At 50.8% G+C, this 25561-nt stretch overlaps 1 protein-coding gene across 2 annotated transcripts in view; it reads right to left on the bottom strand.

The window, feature by feature from the left end:
• The window catches only part of LOC144151828 (sodium-coupled monocarboxylate transporter 2-like), a 61503-nt gene that overhangs the window by 22682 nt on the left and 13260 nt on the right, over window positions 1-25561 (bottom strand). The window contains exons 4-8 of one of the 2 annotated variants that reach the window (XM_077682973.1): window positions 16759-16810; window positions 13401-13468; window positions 12023-12180; window positions 3805-3945; window positions 985-1114 (exon numbers count right to left, since the gene is read on the bottom strand). In XM_077682973.1, the coding sequence (XP_077539099.1) occupies window positions 985-1114; window positions 3805-3945; window positions 12023-12180; window positions 13401-13468; window positions 16759-16810 (549 nt within the window). The remainder of the gene's footprint in view (window positions 1-984; window positions 1115-3804; window positions 3946-12022; window positions 12181-13400; window positions 13469-16758; window positions 16811-25561) is intronic. The other variant, XM_077682974.1, reaches the window with a different exon arrangement.

Here is a 25561-nt window from a genome sequence, read left to right as displayed (position 1 = left end):
ATTACCGGAAGCTGAGCTAGAGGCTGTGCTACAGTACGAAGATGAGGCCCTTAACGCGATATCAAGCCTCAACACAGTCATAGAATCTCTAAAGAGCCCGACTGCGCCAGCTGCAGCATCTGCGACTTTGTTTGACGGCTCGTCACGGGAGACGCTTCATCATTTAGCCGTTCAACTGGACCCAGACTTCCGCAATTGCCGGCTCCTGCTTATTTCTGCCATAAAACAAGTAACAATTGTGGGTATCCCAATTATAGGTCGTTTCAACAAAAAGGGGGCCACCTCTGTCCATTTTACGTGAGAAATGAGATCCTTGGTAAAGTGAGCTCATAAGTATGATTAAAAAGATATAAATCCACCTATCACCCTCTGTTGTCCGTAGACCGCAAAATACTTTTCAAGCCGGAATCGACGCCATGGACAATTTTTTTCAATATATCCAAGTCTAATAACATAGTCGCTGAGCAAGTGCACCCAACAGACACCACATTAGCACTATAAACAGGCACACCCGCATGGAGATTTATTTGAAAGAGTCAGTCCAAAAAGGCTCAACCCAGGTCAGACTCAAACAGCGGCATTTAACTACACCGTGAAAGCACTAAGTCAGGCTGTCTCAACAGATACACAGGGGTATCATAAGATAAAACAACTCATACACCACCTCGCTTAGTTTCGAAACATTCTTCAAGATCGCACCACAACGTACCTAATCGTACGCACGTATTTCAACTACAGAGTCACCAATAATTCATAACAAAGAAATAGTTTATACTAAAGTAACAGCAGTGTTTAAAACCGGGGGGAACAAGGATGTGTATCCAGCGTTTTCACGCCTACAAGAAGTCTGAAGATTTACAGCTGCAAAGTATTTCCAATTCCAATTTTCAGTCTAACAATTGAAGTCTCCGCTCTGTTTTTACGCCTGACACGTGCTAATGTATATCGAACAATATTTCAAGCAAGAAAATACTTTCTGCTCACCTGGTCCATGCCTTTGATATCCCCAAGCAAACCTGGGTCGCAGCCCCGGAACCAGACGATAAGAGCAAAGCCCATTGCATGCGTGAAGACATACATCACCAATAGCAGTGCCGTTCCAGTCACTGCGGTTCTGTGTAGAAATTTTAAGAGTTAAACAAAGGTTTGTTGGTAATATTTTTATTAGATGGTCATACCTACGAAGAGACATCACATGTTCATTACGGTTTTGATTGTAGATTTATTTTAAGATTTTCGTGTCGTTAACGCTACGAAATGCGTTCGACAAATTCCAACGTGATAACAATATGCCCTGTAACTGTTACAGTAGGGACGCATGGAGAACAGATAGCACTAGCACATTTATCCTCGTTTGTCGATTCTGGATGTTTAGCGTTCATTTGAAAAGTAACATAAACCAACTCAACCAAAAAGAGTAGAGAATTTATACTATTCGGCAAGCTGCACACTACAAAGAAAAAGTAAACGAATCTAAAACCCCCTCATCAGTGTGGTGATTTTAGTGCTTGCTCTTCCATGCTTATAAAAACATGCTCATAATAGCTATTGAGGTAGTGCATTCTGCACTTTGCACGATGCTGCCGAAACGGGGGGCTTTTAGATATCAACAGTATATAGTGTAGGAACCGACACTGCTCGTCTGTGCTTGTACACGTGCTTTTCGTTACGCGGAAGTGTCAAAACATCAAGACCGGCCTCTATTTATGATCTCACCCTCCTGAAACGCCTTCCGCAATCAACTGTGCGCACAACGGTACGAAATGATCGGGACAATTACATATGACGTGTCTGGCTGCCCGTCCGGTGGGATATTTCCGAAAGACAGCCGCCGAGGACTACACCGGTCACAACTCCCGCGAAGCAGGAGCTACTGACGGGACCCTACCACGATTGGGGCTTCTGCAGGTCGTCTGTGGCACCGGTCTACCTCCGCACTACCTGAGCCATGTCAGCTGCTGTGACCGGCTCCCGTATTCCAAGCACGGTTACTGACGAGAGCACCACAGACCAGCCTTTGTTGACAGCGCCAGCAGTGAACGCGCCGCCGCTTATATTGGCGCCGGTCTACAACCGCCATGGCCCCATTGCTGTGAGATGAAAATAATCCGCTGTGTTTTGGAACCACTGCTTCACCGTACGCCACTTGTCGGTAGCAGCAATGCCAAATTGCTTCAATACGTAAATCAATAACTTTGGTATCACGAACAGATATGCACACCCTGCCTATGTTACTACTGAATCATTATCGGAGGCACAGCACGGTATCATTCATTTGTAGAATACTGCAGTTTTACAAGTGAGCCACTCCTTGAAATTACGGAAAAATGCTTGTCAGACAGGCGGTTCTCATTTGTGAGAAACCACTAGGGAAAAAACTTGATATTTTCTTCGTTCCATGATATCGAAATATTTTTTGGCTGCTCGTTAAAAAAAAGGGGTACACCACTTTGCTATAGAAGTGAATCATTGCCATTTCGGTACGTCAACTACTCAGCTATTTTAGCTGTGCTGTTATGGGTAAGAAAACAAACTGCCGTGGCCAATCCTCAACGCCCCCCCCCCCCACTCCCCCCAAATATTCCTTTTTGGCTGGTCTCTGCGGACAGATTTTTGATGAAATAACTGGTGCCAAATTTCTCAATATTAAACTAGACCTCCAAGCGTAGGGCGGCTGCTTGGAAGTAGCGGGAACGATAAGAAGTGCAGCACTTCTGAAGCTTGGATGATGAATAATTGCATGCAAGCAAGACCAACAACTAGTGCCCTTGCTGCTGCCGGTATCACATATTTTTTCATTGAGGGCTAAGCATTTATTAGCTGGTAAGGAAACACCATCAAGAGGGGATCTTAAATATCTTTATTAGGGGGATCTAAACGAGTGCCTAAACATAATGACCATGCCATTCCGTCCATGCGGTTGACTAGGGTAGCTGTGTAAAAACTTCAGTGTGCCCTACATACACCAAGAAGTGGTGTAGGGAAGTATTTGGTTTAACACAAAAGATGGACGCAAATTCTTCAGCATGTGCTAATTTTCAGATACCACACCTGGTATGAACAGTTCGTCGGGCCGCATTTACTCGCATAAAGTGTTTTAAGCACACTCTGGTGATTGTCGACTGGGACGTCAATGTCGACAACTTGCATCAAAACAGATAACTGGACGAGTTGGTTTAGATTCATCTGCACTAGGCACAGAAAGACACGGACGAACTACTGAGGTAAACAGATACAGGGCTCCTTGTGTTTGTGTTTACGTCAGTCGTTCGTCTGTGTCTTTCTGCGCCTAATGAAGATGAATGAAGATATCTTCAAACCTGACAAGACGCGATTTATTCAAAAACAAAACGTGTCCCAATTGCTACAGGGAGACTAAAACGATTCCGCCAAACGCAGGGGCAATGTGTGATGTAGAAACAGGGGACGGTTTCCTAATATTTTACTGCAGGTATCTTCACAAACAAAATTTTACATTGAGAACATCGTAAGGAAGCAATTTACCTGAGTAAAATGTAATAAACAGAAATAGGGGGTGCACGACAGTGTTTTAATGTGCGATTTGTTTACCATAAAATAGGCGGTCCTTCCAGGTTAGTTTGGAATAGTTTCGCTTAGAGCATGACGGCATTTTAAACGAGGCGCGTGGAGCCGTCAATTTGTTATGCCAATATCTCGCAATTGTAAGTTTCATTTCAATAGTGGGTGAGAGACCCGGGCTGTACTGCGGCAGTTATTTCACTGAGCATGCCTCGAAACGCCCGAGTTGCTGTTTCTCAAAAAAGCCTGTAAGCTTCGTCATACCTTTTCGCTTCTTTGAGTGTTCGGCACGCCAACTGCCTCTGGACAATGACTTGGTCAAAGCACATTCGGCACAATGTTGAGGCTGATAATCCAAATACATAGGACCAGACATTTTCATCGCGAGTTAAGTCCAGGCTGAAGCTGTTGAAGGAAATGGAGTGTATGAGAATAACTGCGGCCTTATGCAGCAAATCGGCACCGTTATTGAGAGAATTAGTCCTTTCTAGCTTTGTATGTTTGGTGCATTAAACGCACCGGTAACGTCATGGTAGCGTGGGCGAAGCCTTCGGGGAGCTAGATGGACGGGACGTTAGAGTGGTTAGGACGCCGGAATGAGTGGAAGTTTTGTTGTGGGTGAGTAGGACGTTTCATTTGTTAGGGTGGGCTGTTAGTAAATTTAGTTTTTCTACATAAATCTACCGCGACCTAAAAACACCTCGAGGGTGCGTATTAAATTACCATCAACAGCAATCATTGGTAGAAAATCTTAATGAGCGTTTGCCGCAAAAGAGTAAGTATGCATAACTAGAGATATGCTGCAACCAATGTTTGTGTTTAATAAAGGCTGTAGAGAACATGCGGTGTGTCATTGTGAAACATAACATCGCATTCATTGATGACATATCTTCGCTTTATTAATGTTCGGCAATGTCTGGATATGCGAGGGAATATGTTACTGTGCGTGCTTAAGGGTCAGTGACCCGTTAGAGTACTCTGTTAAAACGTCATGTGCTATACATGCGCTTTACCGAAATTCATCGCCAATATTCACCAGAGCTGCGTCATACCACAGGAAAAACCACATAGATATAATGAAATAGGTAGCGTAATTTTAACAAAATAAAAGCATGTTCTCTGTGTGGCGGAAACAATTGAGCAGGTGAGCCCACAATTGCATAAAGCCGCAGGGAACCATGGCGGCTGACTAAAGCAAAATAGGTTCCACCGAGCGCGCTATATCGACATATTCGCTCTATAAAATTAGTAAGGCAGAATCGCTGCAGCGATATGCGATGGCTGATTGGGATATTATCGATGCAGATCCATTTGGCATTACCAGAGAATGTACCTACAGTAGCAAGTATTGCGATCAGTGTATATAGGCCTTTTCAACTTCTTCCTGGGAGCTGCCATTTTATCAGTGGGCTGTACTATCGGCCGTATAGTTAACGCGGTCGACAGGAATATGTAACTGGGCATGCGCAACACAACCCGGGGCATGTCCTGATCTTATGAAAGATTGACGCATGAAAAGGTTTGTTTATAGTGGGGGCAAATAAGGCATTGTGTCCGTAAGTACACAGCGACCGGCAGTAGTGAAATAAAGGCTTTAAGCAAGTTTTTTACCAGGAAGTTTAACAGCTTCGATGGTCGATAATCTTGGCAGGGCCGAGTGGCTTTCAATTTTAATTTCCTACTTTTGCGACTAGGCGGTTTGCAGCGATGCTTGTTTGCTTGATTCTCAATTGAATGTTTTTTTATCGTGGTGTTTAACGCACTCTAGTGGTATGGTGCTACATTTGGCGTTCTTGCTGTCGAGGTGATATTTCTTTGCAACTTGGGCAGAAATATTATTTCAGTTACCTGTGGTTAGATTCACGGTTTTTAGCATGGATATTTAGCCTCATCAGCGTGAGAGGCCGAATTGGGACTCATTATTGTGAGTTGAGTCAACCGTTGTGTTCACTGACTTATTATTGAGACTGAATATATTGTAATATATCTGTGGTGCATCTTTACCTGTTAGAAAATTGATACTACCATTCAAAATGATCTGGCCTGTGAATAGACTAAAAGTATAGTTCCTTTTTTATAATACCAAAGCTAATAATGCCATGCGCCCGTAAACACGCAGTAACCGCATGCGATAGAACTTGAAGAGAGGCGTGTGCGAATTTGAAAGTATGGCAGTACTCATTACGACTTTCAACGCTCACCATTATCCAGACGTTGTTATGGTTATCATCGAAATGTCCCCTCTGGCCAAAAACATCACATACAGTTTCACACCTTGAGGTGTTGAGTACCGTTATCTTGGCGTTGTAATCCTGTTTTTGACTTGTTAAACCTTCTTTGAGGAGCTCTTCAGCGGTGGGGCAGGCTCACTTCCTCGGCGCGTCGACGCGTAGACCAAGAAAACACCACGAAAAACCCGCGGGTAACAGCTTCTGTTGATAACTATAAATTGGAAAGTGCTCCCGTGTATTTAGAAGCTATTCATCGGGGTAAGAGGTGGCATGGTTGTTTTAGCAAATCGTGGAGGCTCCAGCGGTTTGAAACGAAAGCTTGTGTAAGCTTTTAAAAATTGGAAAATTAAAAATTGTTATAATGGAGCAAATTGCGCCCCCGCTCAGATGCTCATAATGTAGGACAAAGAGAAATTGAAGGAGATTGCTCTAGTGATGAAAGTCTGAAAAAATAGCAGAGCTGAGGGTCGACCTTGCTTCTGCTCACCCTGACGGCGGACCTCAGGAGTGAGGGAGCAGAAAGCGCAAGTCTATGCACGTTCTTCGCAGGGTGAGTGCCCAATCAATGCTGTGACCCTCGACATTAACGGCTTCCAAGATGCCACCTCCGCCCACCGACTCAAGCCAGCTTACGCCACTTCCTTTCGAGCCACCCAGGGCTTCCCCGTCTGAACGACCCCGCCCATGAATTCCCAAGCTTAACTGACCGAAAAAAAATTCACCATCTTCCCGTAGGGGAACCCTGAGTATTTTGCGAAGCATCCATTGGGTCGACTCAAGTTCCCATTAGTTTTCAGTTAGATCGCGGCGTTGCGGGAGGAGAATGAGGGCAGCGGAGCGCGCGCGCGCGTCATTTATACCGCGGAGCTACAGTGGCGCCCTAAGCGGAGTATGCAGCGGATACCATCGTGTCTCTAACCCTAAGCTGCTTCGTATTATCGCGTGCGGAGCCGCAGGTGTTGCCATTCGTTGCGGAATCCCGGAGAGGGCGGAGCTTCGGAGAGGAAAGGAGGAATACCCGAGAGGAGAGGAGCTTCAGAGAGGAGAGGAGAAATGCCTCGCATACTACTCAGGGTTCCCTACGGGAAGATGACGGCGGTGGTTGAACGCGAAGCTATCTCATGACAGATTCTTTGGTTGGACAATCCCTAGGGTTGGCGAATTTGGTTGGCCAAGATTCTTTGGTTGGCCAATCATCATCAGAGTTGCCTGGCCAGGCATGCGCAGTGGGGGTGTGGATGCCGCACAACGGCACCCACACAACGGCGGAGGGAACAGGCTCGACCCTAAGCTGCTTCACGTCTAAAACGTCATGTGGGCATGACAACTGCTCCGCATCTACGTGGCGAGCCTTTTTGCGACCGGCGCTCCACTGGTCCGTCGCTCCGGAGACGACGTCGACGAACACGGGAGTTCCTCACGTGGGTATTTTCTCTCCGACATTGAACTGGACTGGTCTTTTTCATTGCGATTACCAAATTTTATCCCCATTTTTTTCCGGAATTTCTTGCTCTACTCCTTGCAATCCTGAAACTTGATCCGGCGAATTCTTCCGCGATGTTATCTCAGCGACTCCTTTTCCGTGTGCATGGCTCTCTCCTCAGAAACTTTACATCCTATTCTCAAAACATTTTATTCCTGCGTCCCCACTCCCGTGCAGGATATTCGGCTCGTTTGGCTGCCCTGCCAACATGGGTGAACCCTCAATGAAACCGCTGAGATATTAGCTAAAACAGCTTTGGCTTTACCAATCGTCAGAGGTTCTTCCTCCGTTTTCTTGCGTGTTGTTGGCACGTTATCACCAATACCTGATCAATCAAGATGCCACCGATCATGGTCAGTGATTCGATGTCTATGAGTGCATGAGAGTGAGTGTTGGGTGACGTGACCACGGGTGGGGACATGTGTGGGATTGATTGGTTCATGTTGCCAATCAATGGCTCATATTAATTATTTTTAAAGGGGTCTTCGCTCCTTATTTTTATTGTTACAGTTCCTTTAGGTACATATGTATATATATTTGCTGTCTTGCTGCCATTTCTTTATGAATCTACCTCACTTCTATGACTGTACTATCGACCATCACCTGCTGTGGAATTTGTGTACTTTTTTTTTTTTTTTTTTTGCGGAAGTTTGCTAATCAGCATAAGGGGAAATTAAATGTATAGATACACGCCGGATTCCCGAAGGAATCGGAGCAGGGGGCCATGATGTGGTCCTTGTATCCACGCCATGAAATCTGGCGGACGTCCGGGGCGCGGGCCGCAGGTGGCGATGTGCACAGCGCGTAGGCTTCGCAGAGCAGGGCAACTCCACACCAGGTGCTCTGCTGTAGCCTGGTCAACTGGAGCGGGGCAAAAGGGGCAGGTGGAGTTGAACGGGGCATGGTATTGAGGAGGCCAGGACCTCGTCACAGCTGGCGTGAGGGCGACTCCCAGGCGAAGACGTCTGAGCAGGACCTCATCTTGGCGAGACAACCCGCCAGGGAGATCTGTACCGCACGGGGGTATGAGAGCGCGCGCGGTGCGCCGTAGACGTTCTTTTGCACTGGCAAGGCGAACACCGTTTGACGAAGGTGCAAGAGGAGCTGGATATTGCACACGCACGGGGTGTGTTCCGGCATCTGCAGCCTGCATTGCGGGGTGGCTATTCCGTTGGCGCCATGACACGCGCACACGACACGGATAAGTGTCCATTATGTCCTGGATTTCTAGAAGAAGTTCGTTGGACGTGAGAGTTTTACGAAGCTCTCGAACAGCTGCCGACGAATCAGTGTAAATTGTACACTGTGGTGAAGCGTGGCTGATTAGCAACGATGTGTGTAGCAGAGCATCCCGCACTGCAAGGAGTTCTGCCTGCGTTGACGGCCACTTCTCAGTTGTTATGTAAGTGCAGGTCACTGGATCGGGAGCCACAGTCGGGCAGAGTAGAGCCGTATGAAGTAAGGTATCGGAAGCACTGGCGTCGACAAACATCAGCGTAGACGAGGGGCTACCAATCTCCATAGAAGGCGGAATCGGAGCACCAACTGTCCGGGGATGAATACGGGCAACAGGTCGTGTATCCGTTAATTGGTGGAATTTCCATGGGGGCCGTATATTGGTGTTTGATAGTGGTGGGGCTGGTGAACCGGTCATGTACGCTGCAAGAGCGGCGGAATCAGGGTCAAGGGCTTGTTTTTGGAGGCGGGCTTGTCGACGCTGATGCACTAGCTCATCAAACGTGTTGAGCTGCGCTTCCTGTTGCAGAATAGGGACGGGGGTGAGGGCTGGAAGACCAGTTATAGCTCGCATAGCCGAGTTGTTTATTGATTCGAGTAGTGCCCAGTCTGACTTTGTAAGAAAGTGGAATTGCGCTTGATAAACTATGCGAGGCTGAAGAATGGCTCGGACAAGCATGCGGGCCATCTTGGAGGCCGCACCACCGGCTTTTTGAGACATGCGACGAAATAGATGCAGCGATTGTGAAGCTTGATGCTTTGCAGAACGAATCCAAGGTTTTGCAGAACCGGTGGCCGTAATATCCAAGCCCAACACCCGCAGGGTAGATGCTGTCGGTATAGGCGTGCCTTGAACCGAAAGACGGATCGGGGAGGTTGCCAACTGCCGACGGCCCCATGCGTTGGCCACGGTGAGAAGGGCTGTTTTGTTAGGCGAAAGCGTGAGGCCAAGATACTTGCACCAAGAATTGGTTTCATCTAGAGCTTGTTGCAGGCGGACACTTTGGACGTGAAGGTCCTGGTGAACAGACCATACCGTGATGTCGTCTGCATAGATGATACTATAGATGTGTGGAACAGCACCAAGTCGCCAGGCAAGAGGTATCATGGCCATGTTAAAAAGCAAGGGGGCCAAGACAGATCCCTGAGGCACACCACGGCGGGGCTGGAAGGAACCTATGGGAGATCCGTTGAGACGTATGGAGAAGGTGCGGTTTCGTAGGTAGTAGGAAATAAAATCACATAGGCGGGATGGCAGGTGAAGGAGATGAAGTACCGCAATGACGGCAGCGTGGCCAAGGTGGTCGTACGCTTTGTGAACGTCCATGCCCAGCACAGAACGAACACGGTGGGATCGGCCGCCAATAAGGATCATCTCGGAGAGGTGGCCCAGACCATCCTCTGCACCAAGGTGGGGGCGAAATCCAATTTGGCATGGGTGGTATAGATGGTGCTCGTCGAGCCACCACTGAAGGCGTGTGGCAATCATCCGTTCCAACAGCTTCCAAATGGTCGCCGTAAGCGCTATTGGTCGGAGGTTGCGGATGTCTGTACTCGGTTTACCGGGTTTCGGGATAGTGATAACATCCGCTTGAAGCCAGGCCGGGGGGATTGTACACGTGAGCCAAACCCGGTTGTACGCCTCTAGGAGTCCCTCCAGAGAAGAATGGTCCAGGTTCTTGAAAGATTCAAATGTTACTCCGTCGGGGCCAGGAGCTTTGCGGAGTGCTGCCGTGTCAATGGCCGCGGTTAGTTCCGCAATTGTAAATGGTGAGAGTATGCCCTCGGTTGCTGCTTCCGATGGCGGCGTACCAGCACCGGAAGGAAGAGTGAACGGAGGGGGCATGATGACTGGGTCCAAGTCAAAATCGGGGTATAAAGTATGGGCCAGCGTATCTGCAAATTGCAAAGAAGTCTGGTTGGACGTGAGGAACGCTGACGCAGCAGGATCTGGGGATCGTGGTGATCGCTCCAAAGAATGAAATATGCGCCATATGGAGCGTAGTCCAGACTGAGGCCCTAGCGAAGCGCACATGTCAAGCCAGCGCTGGCGGGACAGCCGGCGTTCATGGCGACGAGCCGCGGCTGTGAGCTGTTTAAGGCGGATTTGGCAAGTCGGAGAGTTGGGATTGCGACAAGCAGACACTTCTGCCTGGCGGCGCTGCGCCCACAGCTGAAGGAGGCGCAAATCAGGGTTAGGGCGGCTCTCGTCAACCCAGTTTACAGTTGTAGAATCTTCAAGAGCCTTTTGTATGGATGATAAAGGGTCCTCTTTGAATGCTGATATCTGCCTAATCGACGTCCGAAACTCGTCCCACTTGATAATATGGGTCCCTTAAGGCTATAATAAATGATGATAATGAACACTTCTCCTGAACTTGAACACCTCAGGTACCGCTGGAAAAGACGTTTATGCCAAACTCGCTTGTGCGAAGTATTGCTGACTTCTTTTCGTTGTGGTGTGCCGCCACTCAATCGGTATTTATATAGGGCAAATCTGATAACCTCCCTTTGTGCCACTTTTGCAAAGAAATTGAATCCGAAGAGCATTTGTTTCTTTTTTTGCCGCCGATTTTCTAACCATCGGAAAAGGCAGCTGGAGATTCCCCTGCTACGTCTTGGACTGCCTTTGACTGTACCGGTGCTTTTGTCGTTTGGGGGGACTAGTCTGGGCCGATGCCATTAAAACGTGTGCAACGCCATCCACTCCTTCATTGCGTAGACAGCTCGGCTGCAGTGTTGAAAAGATTCCGATTAGGTTGACTTTTACTATAGTTTTCCTACTCTTCTCTCTGTTTTTGTTTCGTGTTTTTTTCTCTCTCTCATTACCCTAGACCAAATTCTTTCTTCTGATTATGGTGCCTCGCATGATTGATTGTAATGAAAACATAACTCTTCTTGGCCAATCCCCCTAAGTGGGTATGCGCCATTTTTCGGGCCACCACCACCAAGCGCAAGCCAGGACGAGGCTGCGAACTTCTGCGAGGCACACGCTTACACGCACTCGGTATGCTTGGCTAAAGCCCCTTCGCGAAGGTTGCGCAGGGTAACTTGCGCCGGGAGAGTTTATTTCTCTGTGTTTTTCTGGTAACTGAAACAGACCAAGGTCAAGCATAAACAGCTCTTTTGTTAAACACGACAACTCGTCATTAGATCCATCGAACAATATGAGGAAGGTGTGTATTTCGTTTACTGATTAGATCAGAAAGACCGTGCCCGCGGCTGGCGTAGAATAGACATTTGTGTGCTCAGCTCCATAGCGTCTTAGCCACGGCACCAGGCCCACTCCCGCCGGTTAGTGATTCAGTAATAAGAGGCTGTAAGTTGCGTGGAAGATAAGTATTGTTCTGTGAATGTACGTTATGTCGGCAGTATCAATTTTCTATTGCGACTGCTTCCTGTATCACATTGAGTAGCCTAGTTTTTTTAGTAAGTTTAAGAAAACCGCAACGTCCAAAAGAAGAATAAAAGAGCGTTTCTTACTGCGCTCAAGCGGTATGCAGAATGAAGCCTACGTGCTTCAAACACTTACTCAGCAAAGTATTTCGAGGCGCTGAAGTCAGTCAACGGCTTTATGCTGGCGCTCTCAGATAATGAGTCGATCGAAATTTTCGCAAGGAGTGCTGCTGGGGCTATTAAAATGATAAGCAGTTGTAAGCAGTCCATCCAGACGACACCTCGAAGCCCTCCCTGAAGAGAAATGGCACAACTGTTGGCCTTTCGCATATCACCAGTTGGAAGATACGTAGAAACAATTCACGGGTGAGGCCTGCGTTGGCTTAACCGTACTGTGCCAAAACCAAAAAACTAAGTTATTTGTAAAATTGTAGGAGCTAACCATTTATATTACAACAAAATGCATTTAGAAACAGACCAAATGAAATCTGAGAGCCTAAGCGTCCAACCGTGTGTGCATGCATACACTCTTAACGCAAATGTATTTTCTTTTTATTCGGATTATATGACACCACGATATAGAAACGGTCTCGCAAAAAAACATTTACGTTGTGCATAATAAAGTGACATCCAGGCTGGAGCAGCAGAATTAGTCGGATTTGATTATAGAACGTTGAATATTCGGCGGTTAAATTCGCAGATAAAACAACAGTTTGCCCTGTCTGACGAAATGATGAAATCCGTTAATTTTATTTTAGGAATAATAGATCGAGAAAGCCATTATAAGCTGTACATGACTGCGCTAATGAGGAAAATTGATGCACCAGTCGCATTCATGTCTTCTCTGCGCTTCATCTGTTCATGATGTTACTTTGCATAAAAGAACCTAGCTAAACAACTTAAACTTAGTAATGGACTAGTATTTGACCTTGTCAACGCAGGTGAACACAGGGAAATTTTGGTTTTGAATATACATTGAAAGTGGAGGTGCCACTGCACAGGTACACTACTGAGGTGTTGTGCTAAATTAAAACCATGCTCAGTACGAAATGAACTGTGGCAATTTAGGTTGGGGGTACGGTGTGCGCTGCATATGGTGGTATGATTCGCTTGAGCTCGCGACACAACATAAGGGTATGGTAACAGCTTCAATAACCGGAGCATAGAAAAAGTTAGTAGAACGTGTAAAAAGAAATCTCGATATTCCTGTAGGAAAGTCATTGTGTTTTTATTACTACTATTAGTTTGTACCGAGAGTTCGGAGTTACCACGTAACTATCATGTCCTGTGAAATTTCGGACAAAATTAGGAAGATGTAGTTCTGGTTGACTCTTCTACACCCTTATATGTTCTAAAGGGTAGCTCAAAAACAGAAGGCGTAAGATAAACCGGCAAAAAAATTGCTAGAAAATACACTTTGGGTTGAAAGTTGCAAGCACCACCAAAAATTGAAAATATAGAAGCTTTTGCGTGTTTTGTCAGCTTCTACGAAGATTTAAAAGAACAACACTCACCAGTGCTGTATAGAAGGTTCCACCTAATCCGATGCATATGTTACACCAAAAAAGGGGTGCTCTAAACACTGCAGTTGGTCGAAAAAAAAGAGCATATCACATGCATAAATTAAAAACAAAGCACTAAAATAAACATAGGTAAAATTTCTCAGTCCAGCATATTGTGCTCACATGCTTCCAAAGTGGTAGCTTCGGGATAGTTAACAAAAATGGTGGTTGATCTCTCTTTCATAGGAATCGGTAACTACGAAAGTGAAAGGGGCCTTCACAGGAGCATTTGAATATTAGAGAAACCTCCTTCACGTGCGAAGAGTTCGCGAGCCTGACCCCGCCAGACGGAGTGACGACGACATGCAAGAATAAAAAAAAATTTACGCCCCCCTCCCCTCGCGGGAACCCTGGTGTGATGCAACGCATCTCATGGGGGGGTTCCATTGGCGTTTTCCATCGTATTGATTACGCTTATAGCAGGGATTCTCACGCAAAGGGGAGGTGGGCGTAATCTTCCATTTTTATCATGCAATGCACATGCAGTACACGTATGCTCAGGTACGGTGTTTATTGCAGACGAGAAAGAGTGCCTTGTGGTCCGTAAAGTGCACAGTTAGGGGCTCGATGATTGCATCAAGCAATCGTCGAGTACTGCGAGAGAGTGCAAGCGTAACGCGGACGACCGTCGACTGAGACCGTCGGAGCGCGGCATGCAGCTTTATATTCACAGCGCCCGAAGGAGAGGAGAGCGCGGAGAGAGAGAACACTGCACATGCGCAGCGCCGAGCGTAGCGCCGCCCACCGGCGCCTAGCAACGGAGTGAGAGCGCACTGCGCCAACCCGCAGCTGTTTGGGAGAGAGTGTTCGCTATCGGAGAGAGGAGAGGAGGAGAGGCGCAGCTGTGCAGACAACGCCGTACAGACACAGGAAGGACAGAGGGGCGAGCATGAGATGCGTTGCATCTAAAAATAACGGTTTTTTTTTCCAGAACAACAAAACTAAAAATGGCATGCACAGTAACAGAAGCTCAAAACACATAGCGGTCATGTGAAGAACGCAACAGCGGAGGCTGGCTTAATTCACGCGCGTCCCCCGTACACGAAGGTGCTGGCATCGAGGCGCGAACTGTCTGTGCTCATTAGCGCCATGATGCGCTACAGCGCTTTGCCTCTCCTAGACGGCACAATCACCTGAATGAGTCACAGGGGAGGACATATGGCGCGTTAATAGAGCTGCTCACATCTCTGTTCATAGCACAGTCGGCAGAGTGCCACATACACCTGCAGTTGTGGCGAGAGGCCCGAGAGTTCGTGGGCTCGGATCCGGAAGCAGCTTCATCAATGGCACCTTTTCTAGGGACGTCACTTACGTGACGAATATGACGTCACTAAGATCTTTGTGTACCCGCACATAAAACACTTTCCTGTTAAAAATTCTTTACTGCTCATCGCATTCGCATCTCCGTCCCCGCTTCCGTTACTGTGTCCATTGTGTGGTTTTACACCGACAAGCTCCTCTACGGCTACTTGGGGTTGGTTTGGATTTCTTGCTTTCGCTTCGTCGTCTGCTGTCACAAACTAATCTAGCGAGAAGTCTTTATTTTTGTTTATTGCCGTTTTGGCTGAAACGGTCGCATTACATAAGGCGTGATACAAGCATAACAAAAAGGGGTAAAATACCAGCCACAAATTTGCTGCAACTGTGGTTTTAAAAACTTTTTAGCATGGCCACATCCTCGAGTACGGGAAACCACTCAGGACGCTCGTTCAAAGCCCTGTACACTTGTATGTAATCATTATTTTCACAACATAATCCATTGCCGGTGGAGTATCCACATCGGCACGTCTGTCCATCATTCAGTCCTCCATAAGGTAACAAGGCTTAGTACCATAAATATGTCGTAGAGCACACTTTCGGTCTTGTGCACGGGTGCCACAATAAGTGACAGCCAAGCCTTCTTCGACTGTCACTGAAGTATGCCCCAGTGAAAGCGCGCATCAGAGAAATCAAGAACAATGTTTTCTGTGGTTTCTGGATTATTACAGATTCTGGGGTTGATATTCCCGGCTACGAATATTCCTTTATTGTCAAGTGACGGTTTCACAGGGAGTGTGCCACTGTAAATTCTGCGCACTGATAACGCAAGCTGCAGCTTCCGACAGGCTTCCTTGCTGCTACACCGGGTTCGCAGTACTGTCTTCGTTTGAGTTTCTTCGTGTTATGGCGCGAAATAAGTCACAACGTGGACTAATACGCGCCAGAGCTTCTACAAAGTCAGAGTTTTGCGCAGCTAGGGAACCCAGTCCTACTTCCATATCCTAAGCTTTGTTACGCCGTTTATATTATGCAGAGGTCGCGCGGTCAATAGAGAGCTTTAGCCACCGTGTGTATCGTATGTTTCGTGTGTACCGCATGTACCGGGACCCGACTGCGCATGCGTGCGCGCGCAATGCGAGGACATTTACCCCTGAGCAGAAAGAATGAGCGGGCACGGCAAGGAAAACCCGCCCGCAAGCCGGAACAAAACGATTCTCCCGGAACGAATGCACACATGCCCACTCGGGTACCGGTACACACTGTACGCATGGTGCGCAGGCAACACACGAAATGCGAAAACTCTCTTATAGCCAGAAATAGAGGTAGCGCCTGGGTAACGCACTCGGTTCTTGCTTGAAAGATACAGGTACAAATCGCATGCAAACTCAAATGTGCATCACTTCTCTTTCCATGTCATTCATTTTTTTGCCTAATAAAAATGGAGTTTTTTGTTCAATCACTCATTTATTTCTTTCCTAGAGAAGTACAGAAGTTGAAATCGTCAGTGAGGTACGGGGTACAAATTCGTCGGGGAAGAATAATTGGGCAGCTGAGCTATTCGCGGTGAGATGCATGAGTATCCAAAAATATACTTTAAATCACACGTTGAGCTAGTGTATGCGATTTGAAGTCTTCTGTTATAATAAAAATTTACGCACACACAAAATCTGGTGCCTAAAGCATCAAAAGGGAACCGAGCGTAAAGAAACAGCAGGGAGAGGGAGCCCGAATGAAGCAGACGACAAATTAGAGAATCCCTAAGCCGACGTCACGGAGGCGCACTTCGCAGCGCCGGCCGCGATCGCGCTCACCGCCAATATCGACTAGTTTGACCCATCGTCTGGCTATCCTTCCGTAATATTTTCACGGTTGCCATACGACCCTAGCATGGTGCTGAGGGAAATGCCACAAGCAGCATTCTATAAGCTTATATGCTCTAGAATTCCCTCCCCCACCTTCTGGACACCTGTCATCTGTGCTAGCCCAGTATTGTACCCAATAACTAGTTCCGTACTTCAATATTATGCGATCAGTTGTTTCGGCGCCTTACCTGTGGCAAGTGTAATCGATGCTGCAAATATAGAGATGGCCGCAACGCTTTGCTGAAAAAATGCAACAGCGAAAATTCTATGACAAATTACGTAAGACTCATGTTTAAACTGCAATACAGGGTAGAAATTGATAAACGAGCATCTTTAAAATTTGTTACCGAGTGAACCACAGCTCCGTTTGTGCTCAATTTTTACAAGAAGGCAAAATTTCGTGGTCCATTTTATGTAACATCCAGACAAAGAAGGTCATTTACGTGTTTATTTAGAAATAAATAAAAACGATTGTCGCTTGTTGGAAACCTGGGGGCTATCTCTTCGATCTCGACCGCCAGTCTAGTGTGGATCCTCCTCGAGTATCGAGATTTTGGTTGATTGTAGGGTTTAACGCGCTGACGCAACGCAGGCGGTGGGGCATGCCGTAGTGAGGGCTCCAGATAAATTTTGACCACCTGGTGATCTTTAAAGGAGCCACGAAGACAAAAAACAAGTTTGCGTTATTCGAAAGATTTCGTGTTTTATAGTGCCCCCAACACTTGCCGCCCTGGACCGTTGCCCCAAACGCAGGAGCGCCCCGGGAATCGATGGGGTGACGTACCAGATGCTGCGCCACCTGGACGTCACCCACCTGGGGCCGCTCCTGCTGCTCTTCAACCGCGACTGGAAGACGGGCATCCTCCCGGCAGCCTGGCTGGTGGGCCTGGTGTCCCCAATCCTGAAGGTGGGCAAGCCGCCTTCGGAGCTAGAGTCCTACCGGCCGGTGTCACTCACTTCCACGGCGGGCAAGGTCTTGGGGCACATGGCCCTGGTGCGCCTGCGGTGGATCGCCGACCAGCGGGCAGTGTTCCGGGAGCAGCAGAGCGGCTTCAGGCGGCACCGCTGCACTGCTGACTCCCTTGACGACGTCGTCTCCATTCTCGAGCAGGCCCAACACGACAAGGAGGTGGCCTACCTCCTGCTGCTCGACATGAAGGCGGCGTTCGACACTGTCCCGCACGGCGCCATCCTGGAGGCGCTGGACGGCATGGGCGTTGTGGGGCACCTCAGGGGCTACGTGCGGGCGTTCCTGGCTGGCCGAACCTTCCGGGTCAAGGTCGGCCGGGCAACCAGCAGCCGACGGAATGTCTGTTCTGGGGTGCCCCAGGTGGGCGTGCTAAGCCCCTTCCTGTTCAACCTGGTGCTGGCCCCGCTTCCAGACTGCATCCCCGATGGCCTCCAGTACCCAGTGGGGATTGCGGTCTATGCTGATGACATCGCCATCTGGACGCACGGGCCCACGGGGGAGAACAGGCGCGTGAGGGCGTGCCTGCAGACTGCGGTGGACTCGGTCGCGGCCTTCCTGGCAAGCCGCGGCCTGGTGCTGTCCGAGGCCAAGACGCAAGCGCTCATGCTGCACCCCAACGGGAAGACCGCCAGCCATAAAACGCCCGAGTTCCTGCTGAACTGCAAGCCCCTCCCATGGCGCCTCCAGGTCACGTACCTGGGCCTGCTCGTGGACTGCCGGCTGTCATGGATCCCGGCCACGCGGGCCTTGCAGAAACGTGCTGCCGGGGTGCTGAACGGAGTGCGGCAGCTGCTCGCCCGTGGCAAGGGGTGCTACCACCAGGTGGCGCTTCGCATCTACAGCAGCATGGCTTCGTCGGCCGTGCTGTATGCACTGCCTCTTGTGAATTTGAAGCGTCGCCAGTGGGGGGAGCTGGAACTGGACCAGCGCCGGGCCATCCGGCTCTGTCTGGGCCTCACAAGGCACTCTCCCGTGGCGGCCACCTACACGGTGGCGGCCACATGGTCCATTGAGATGCGGGCCCTCCAGACGGGTCTGCGGCACATCGAGCGGCTGCAGAAGTCCCTGGACGCTGCTGCCCTGCTGCAGCGGTTCCGTGGCCGGCCCGACTCACAGATGGGCATGCTGCTGCGGATCTACGACGAGAACATCGCAGTCCCGCAGCGGCCCCGTCTGGAGCCACCTCCGCCTGGCACGGGGAAGGCCCTACAGATTTCCACCAGGCTTCCGGGGGTGCGCAGGAAGCGCACCACTCCCCACGCGGCCATCTACCAAGAGGTGGCTGCCCTGCTGCATGAGGACGCCAGCGGCCGCCGCCTACACGTCTTCACGGGCGGCTCGGTGCTGCCCCACACGGGCAACGCGGCAGCCGCCTGCACGGCTCCCGCGGTCGGCGCCAGCCGAACATGCCGACTGCCCTTCCCCGCGTCGTCGACCACGGCGGAGCTGGCCGGCCTGCACCTGGCCGCGGACCTGCTGCTCGAGCGGGCAGGCCAGGACAGCGACGCCCTGGTCCTGACAGACTCCCGGCCAGCTCTGCCACGACTGCGAGAGGCAGACCAGCCGTCAAGCTCCTGCGGGTACGTGGATACGTCGCTGGCGGCTAAACTGCATGAAGTGGCCTCTGGCGGCTGCCATGTCCAACTGCAGTGGCTGCCATTCCACATGGGCATCCCGGGGAACGAGGAGGCTGACGCCCTGGCCAAGGGTGTCCACCAGCAGGACACTCCCGTCTCCCGGGATGTCACAGCATATTGTCACGTAGCCAAGGACGAAGCAGTTGTTTGGAAAAGAAACAAGTTTATTGGAGCGAACTTGTGCTCCCCTAACAACTGAAAAGAATACAGAGGCGGCGAAGCAGTGGTCAACAAAGTGACGTACGTGCGTCGGCGAGCGTCGCAGAATCGAATGCCCCGGCGTCCGCACTGCAGGCTTTTTATCTTTCGGCGCACGTGGTTCTCGAAACGTCGATTCGCATCGAGAACATAGTAGATCCAAGAAGATTATTCTGGGCTGTTCACGTAAGATCGGAATGCTCTCCCTATCACAACAGATAACACATGCGGCACAGAAAGAAAGAATGGAACACGCGCTTCCCTTGGCGCAGAGATAACGCAGACCGGCGCAGCCGGGCGGTAAAAGCAAAACACAAATAAACAAACCCAATGTATGGTTCGCGGCATTACCCCCCCTCTAAGAGTGCATCGACCCGATGCTAACATAAGCGACAGTCCGAACCAATGAAAATAAAAGTTTGTCATCGTCCGTGGAAAGGTTTTAGGCGAACCACGTGGACGACTTCAGGCCGCCTGCGTTGTCGTGATGTGCCGGAGTCACCATCAGGGATCACTTCGTAGGTAAGTTGGCCAACACGTCGTAGAATCTGGTAGGGTCCGAAATAGCGTCGCAGGAGCTTCTCACTGAGTCCGCGTCGTCGGATGGGAGTCCAAACCCACACACGATCCCCTGGTTGGTACTCGGCGTCTCGGCGTCGGAGGTTGTAGCGGCCCGCATCCACCAGCTGCTGGTCCGTTATACGAACTCGAGCGAGCTGGCGGGCCTCCTCCGCACGTTGAAGATATTCGTGGACGTCGGCGTTGAGATCGTCGTCTTCTACGTGCGGAAGCATGGCGTCGAGCATCGTAGTCGGCTTTCTACCGTAGACAAGCTCGAACGGCGTCAGCTGCGTCGTCTCCTGGATAGCCGTGTTGTACGCAAACGTGACATACGGGAGCACTTCGTCCCAAGTCTTATGTTCAACGTCAACGTACATTGACAGCATATCTGCGATTGTCTTGTTCAGACGTTCTGTTAGTCCGTTCGTTTGGGGGTGGTACGCCGTCGTTCTTCGGTGATCCGTGTTGCTGTAGCGTAATACTCCTTGCATCAGCTCCGCAGTAAATGCCGTTCCGCGGTCTGTGATTAGGACTTCCGGGGCTCCATGTCGCAGCACAACTTGGCTTATAAAGAACTTCGCCACTTCTTGTGCAGTCCCCCTCGGAAGAGCGGCGGTCTCTGCGTAGCGCGTCATGTAGTCTGTCGCAACGACAATCCACTTGTTCTGTGATCGTGACGTAGGGAACGGGCCTAAAAGGTCCATTCCAATCTGTTGAAATGGTCTCGATGGGACGGCGATCGGTTGCAGAAGTCCGGCGGGTCTTGTCGGCGGCGTTTTTCGTCGCTGGCAGTCACGGCAGCTCCGGACGTAGTGGGTGACGTCAGAGGTAAGGCCGGGCCAGTAGTACCTCGCCTTGATTTTTCCAATAGTGCGGGCTGTGCCGAGATGTCCGGAAGACGGGTCGTCGTGGCACGCTTCCAAAATTTCGTCACGAAGGTCCGCGGGGATGACGAGAAGGTAATTCGCACTTGTTCCGGGGCTGAAATTCTTCTTCACGAGGACGGAGTTTCTCAGGCTGAATGCTGGTAAGCTGCGCTTGAAGGCCCTAGGAACGGCAACGTTGCATCCCTCGAGGTACTCGATTATGACGCGTAAGTCGGGGTCGGCACGCTGCTGGGCGGCTAGGTCGCTCTCCGTCACGATCCCGAAGAACGCGCTGTCTTCATCAGAGTCTTGTGGTGGTGGGTCGACGGGGGCGCGGGACAGGCAGTCGGCGTCGGAGTGTTTCCTGCCGGATTTATAAACGACTGTAACGTCGAACTCCTGCAGGCGCAAGCTCCACCGCCCAAGACGGCCAGAGGGGTCCTTCAAATTGGCGAGCCAACACAGCGCATGGTGGTCTGTTACAACCTTGAATGGCCTTCCATACACGTATGGGCGAAATTTTGAAATCGCCCATATAATAGCCAGGCACTCTTTCTCAGAGGCAGAATAGTTTTTCTCCTCCTTCGACAAACCACGGCTGGCATAGGCGATTACCCTTTCGCAGCCGCTTTCCTTTTGGACAAGGACGGCACCCAAGCCTATATCACTGGCGTCCGTGTGCATTTCCGTTTCGGCATTTTCGTCGAAATGAGCGAGCACGGGCGGGCTTTGCAGGCGTTTTTGCAGCTCGCAGAATGCTTTTTCTTGGTCGTTTTCCCAGCTGAAAGGGGTGCTGTCTTTCGTCAAGCGCGTGAGTGGCTCTGCAATGCGTGCGAAGTTTGCGACGAAGCGCCGGTAGTATGCGCACAGCCCGAGAAATCTTCGCACGCCCTTCTTGTCTTTCGGCCTAGGGAAGTTCGCGATAGCTGAAGTTTTTGCCGGGTCAGGTAGGACTCCCGCGGCGTTGACGACGTGGCCCAAGAACTTGAGTTCCTCGTATGCAAAACGGCACTTTTCAGGCTTCAGCGTCAACCCCGACGTACGAATGGCCTCGAGTACAGACTCCAACCTTGCAAGGTGTTCGTCGAAAGTCCGGGCGAATACCACTACGTCGTCGAGGTATACGAGGCAGGTGTGCCACTTAAGGCCAGCTAGCACAGTGTCCATGACTCTTTGAAACGTCGCTGGTGCTGTGCACAGCCCAAACGGCATCACCTTGAACTCGTATAGGCCGTCTGGGGTTATAAATGCAGTCTTCTCTCGGTCTCTCTAGTCCACTTCAATTTGCCAGTAGCCGGTCTTCAGGTCCATCGATGAAAAGTACTTCGCGTGGCAGAGGTGGTCGAGGGCGTCGTCAATTCGGGGGAGGGGGTACACGTCCTTTTTCGTGATTTTGTTCAGTCGCCGGTAGTCAACACAAAACCTTAATGTGCCGTCTTTTTTCTTTACGAGTACGACGGGCGCAGCCCAGGGGCTTTTCGATGGCTGTATAATGTCGTCGCTGAGCATGTCGTCGACTTGAGTCCGGATGGCTTCCCGTTCGTGTGAAGAGACGCGGTACGGTGACTGTCGGGTAGGTCGGGCTCCATCTTCGGTTATTATTCGGTGCTTCGCTAGAGGGGTCTGACGTAGTTTTGTGCTCGACGAAAAACATTCGCTATAGCGACGTAGCAAAGCCAATAATTTGTTCCGTTGTTCTTGCGGTAGCGCCGGATTCACGTCGAAGGGCTGCGGGAGCTTGAATGTTTCTACGGGTGTGCGTTCAAAGTCGGCGACTGCGATCACATCACGTGCTTCTTGTGTTTCTTCGAGGAACGCAATTGCAGCTCCCTTGTTTAAATGCTGGTACTCTTCGGTGAAATTAGTGACCAAAACGTGAGATTGGCGTTGCTTAAAGTGCGCAATGCCTCTTGCGACGGAGACACCGCGGTCGAGAAGCAACCTTCGATCACTTTCTACGATAGCGTCGATGTCAGAAGCAGCATCCTCACAGTAGACGGCGATCATCAAGCTTGCGCGGGGTGGCAGGGTGATGTGATCGTCGGCGATCCTGACAGCAGCACGGTGATCGGGGTTCGGCTGCGGCGTCGTGGAATGATTGGAGGAAAATGTTATCGACTTGGTCTGCAGATCAATTATTGCGCCGTTGTCCGTCAAAAAGTCCATTCCGAGAATCACGTCGCGGGAGCAGTTAGGCAGAACGACGAACGCCGCAGGGTACGTTGTGCCGTCTATGGTGACGCGCGATGTGCACGTTCCACTTGGCGTCACGAGGTGGCCTCCTGCTGTGCGTATGTGCGGACCGTCCCATCTGGTCATAACTTTCTTCAGTTTAGACGCAAATGGTCCGCTCATTACCGAATAGTCAGCTCCCGTGTCTACGAGGGCGACTACGTCAAAGCCGTCGATGGACACCTTGACGTCAGATGCAGTCGTCCTCGAGTTCCGGGTTCGTCGGGGCGTCGTATCTCTGCTTGTACGTGTTGATGGTCGGGCACTGTGCATCGTCGTTGTCGTCGTCTTCTCAACGGACGTCTCGGTCAGGTCGGGTACGCGTCGCGCCGTGTAGCTGTCGTCGTGTTCGGGAGTCTCGTCAGGGTTAGGTCGGGTCGTCGGGATGAGGGCATGTCGTGAATCACCGTCTTCAGCGCGTCCTTGCGTCGTTGGAGGGTTTCTAGTTTTTCGCCGTAGAGCAACTTCACCTCCAGAAGTTGCCGCCTTTAGTTTCCCCCGCGTGGGCTGGGGGACCTTCCACGGGCAAAGTCAGCGTTGCTACGGCGGTTCGGCGATTGGTAGGGGTAGGGCGACGGCGAACGGTTGAAACGCGCTGGGCCACGGCTGGTTTCAGATAGATACTCGTCGATCTCACGTGGTCGTTGGCCAGGGAGAGGGCGAGGTGCGTCGACGGAGAAACCACGCAGTCCGAGTCTTTTGTATGGGCAGCGACGGTAAATGTGGTCGGCCTCTCCGCAGTGGTAGCACAGAGGACGATTATCGGGAGTTCGCCATACGTCCGTCTTCCTCGACGTCTGGTTTTGGGCTACCGGGGGTCGGGCGGGTGACAGTGGGCGGCGGTACGGCGGGGCCTCTTGACGGCGTGTTGGGGCAGGGCAGGGTCGACGAACAGCCGCAGAGTAGGTCATAGCTTGTGGCTCTCGGGGTACCTCGGATGGCGTAGAAGTTCCCAACGCTTGTTGCACTTCTTCTCTAATCACGTCGGCGAGGGAAGCGACTTGGGGCTGCGGCGGCGTTGGGAGAAGTTTCCGCAGCTCCTCTCTCACTATTGCGCGGATAGTCTCGCGTAGGTTGTCGGCCGGGATCCGCGTGCTGCCAAAGTCGTTTGCATTGGCCGCGCCAACAAAGTTGCGGTCATACTGCTTAGCACGCATTTCGAGGGCTTTCTCAATGGTGCTGGCTTCGGTCACGAATTCGGCGACGGTTTTGGGCGGATTTCGGACAAGTCCAGCAAACAGTTCCTCCTTCACTCCGCGCATTAAGAAGCGCAACTTCTTTTCTTCCGTCATTTCGGGGTCCGCGCGGCGAAATAGCTGCTTCATCTCCTCAACGAAGATCACGACACCTTCGTTGGGGTGTTGCGTGCGCGTTTCCAACAAAAGGGCGGCTCTTTCTTTCCGCACGACGGTAGTGAAGGTCTTAGTGAACTCGCTTTTGAACTGAGCCCAGTTTGTCAAGGAGCTCTCGTGGTTCTCGAACCAAGTGCGAGCCGAATCTTCTAAGTAAAAGAAAACGTGCCGGAACGTTTCTGCGTCGTCCCACCTGTTGAATTTCCGGACGCGCTCCAGTTTCTCCAGCCATTCTTCTGGGTCTTCTGCGGGGGCTCCTCGGAATGATGGTGGTTCCCGTGGCTGCTGCAGAACGACAGGAGGATTGGCTTGGTTGAGCATGGTGCTGGTTGCGACGTTTTTCTTCTTTGTCTTCTCCGGTAGTAGACCGAACTCGGGTGGTAAATCTTGCACGCGTAGGCTGGCTCTTGTTGGGCTGGCTTGGCGGCTTCCAGAGGTTGTAGTGGGCATGAAGGGTGCGTACCCAGCACCTCCACCAGATGTCACGTAGCCAAGGACGAAGCAGTTGTTTGGAAAAGAAACAAGTTTATTGGAGCGAACTTGTGCTCCCCTAACAACTGAAAAGAATACAGAGGCGGCGAAGCAGTGGTCAACAAAGTGACGTACGTGCGTCGGCGAGCGTCGCAGAATCGAATGCCCCGGCGTCCGCACTGCAGGCTTTTTATCTTTCGGCGCACGTGGTTCTCGAAACGTCGATTCGCATCGAGAACATAGTAGATCCAAGAAGATTATTGTGGGCTGTTCACGTAAGATCGGAATGCTCTCCCTATCACAACAGATAACACATGCGGCACAGAAAGAAAGAATGGAACACGCGCTTCCCTTGGCGCAGAGATAACGCAGACCGGCGCAGCCGGGCGGTAAAAGCAAAACACAAATAAACAAACCCAATGTATGGTTCGCGGCAATATGACGCCGCACGCCAGCAGCTGACCCGGGTGGCCCTTACCATGCATCAAGACCGCCGGGTGGTGAGTGGCCAGGCCCCTCAGGTCCTCCCGGGGCGTCTGAGCAGGGACGACCGCAGCCTGCTGCTCCGACTGCGGCTCAAGTGCTGCGACGTGGCAGCCCGGCTGCACCGCCAAGGCCGCCGCTCCTCCCTCTCCTGTGCCCATTGTCCCGAGCCCGAGACGCTGGAGCACCTGCTTTACTCCTGCCCGGAGTTTGCGGCCCAG

This window comes from Haemaphysalis longicornis, unplaced genomic scaffold, assembly GCF_048455015.1.
Source record: "Haemaphysalis longicornis isolate Haplotype H1 unplaced genomic scaffold, Haemaphysalis longicornis Haplotype H1 scaffold_9, whole genome shotgun sequence".
NCBI lineage: Eukaryota > Metazoa > Arthropoda > Arachnida > Ixodida > Ixodidae > Haemaphysalis > Haemaphysalis longicornis.
Note: the sequence above shows the minus strand (reverse complement) of the source record. Positions and strands in the feature narration are given on the sequence as shown.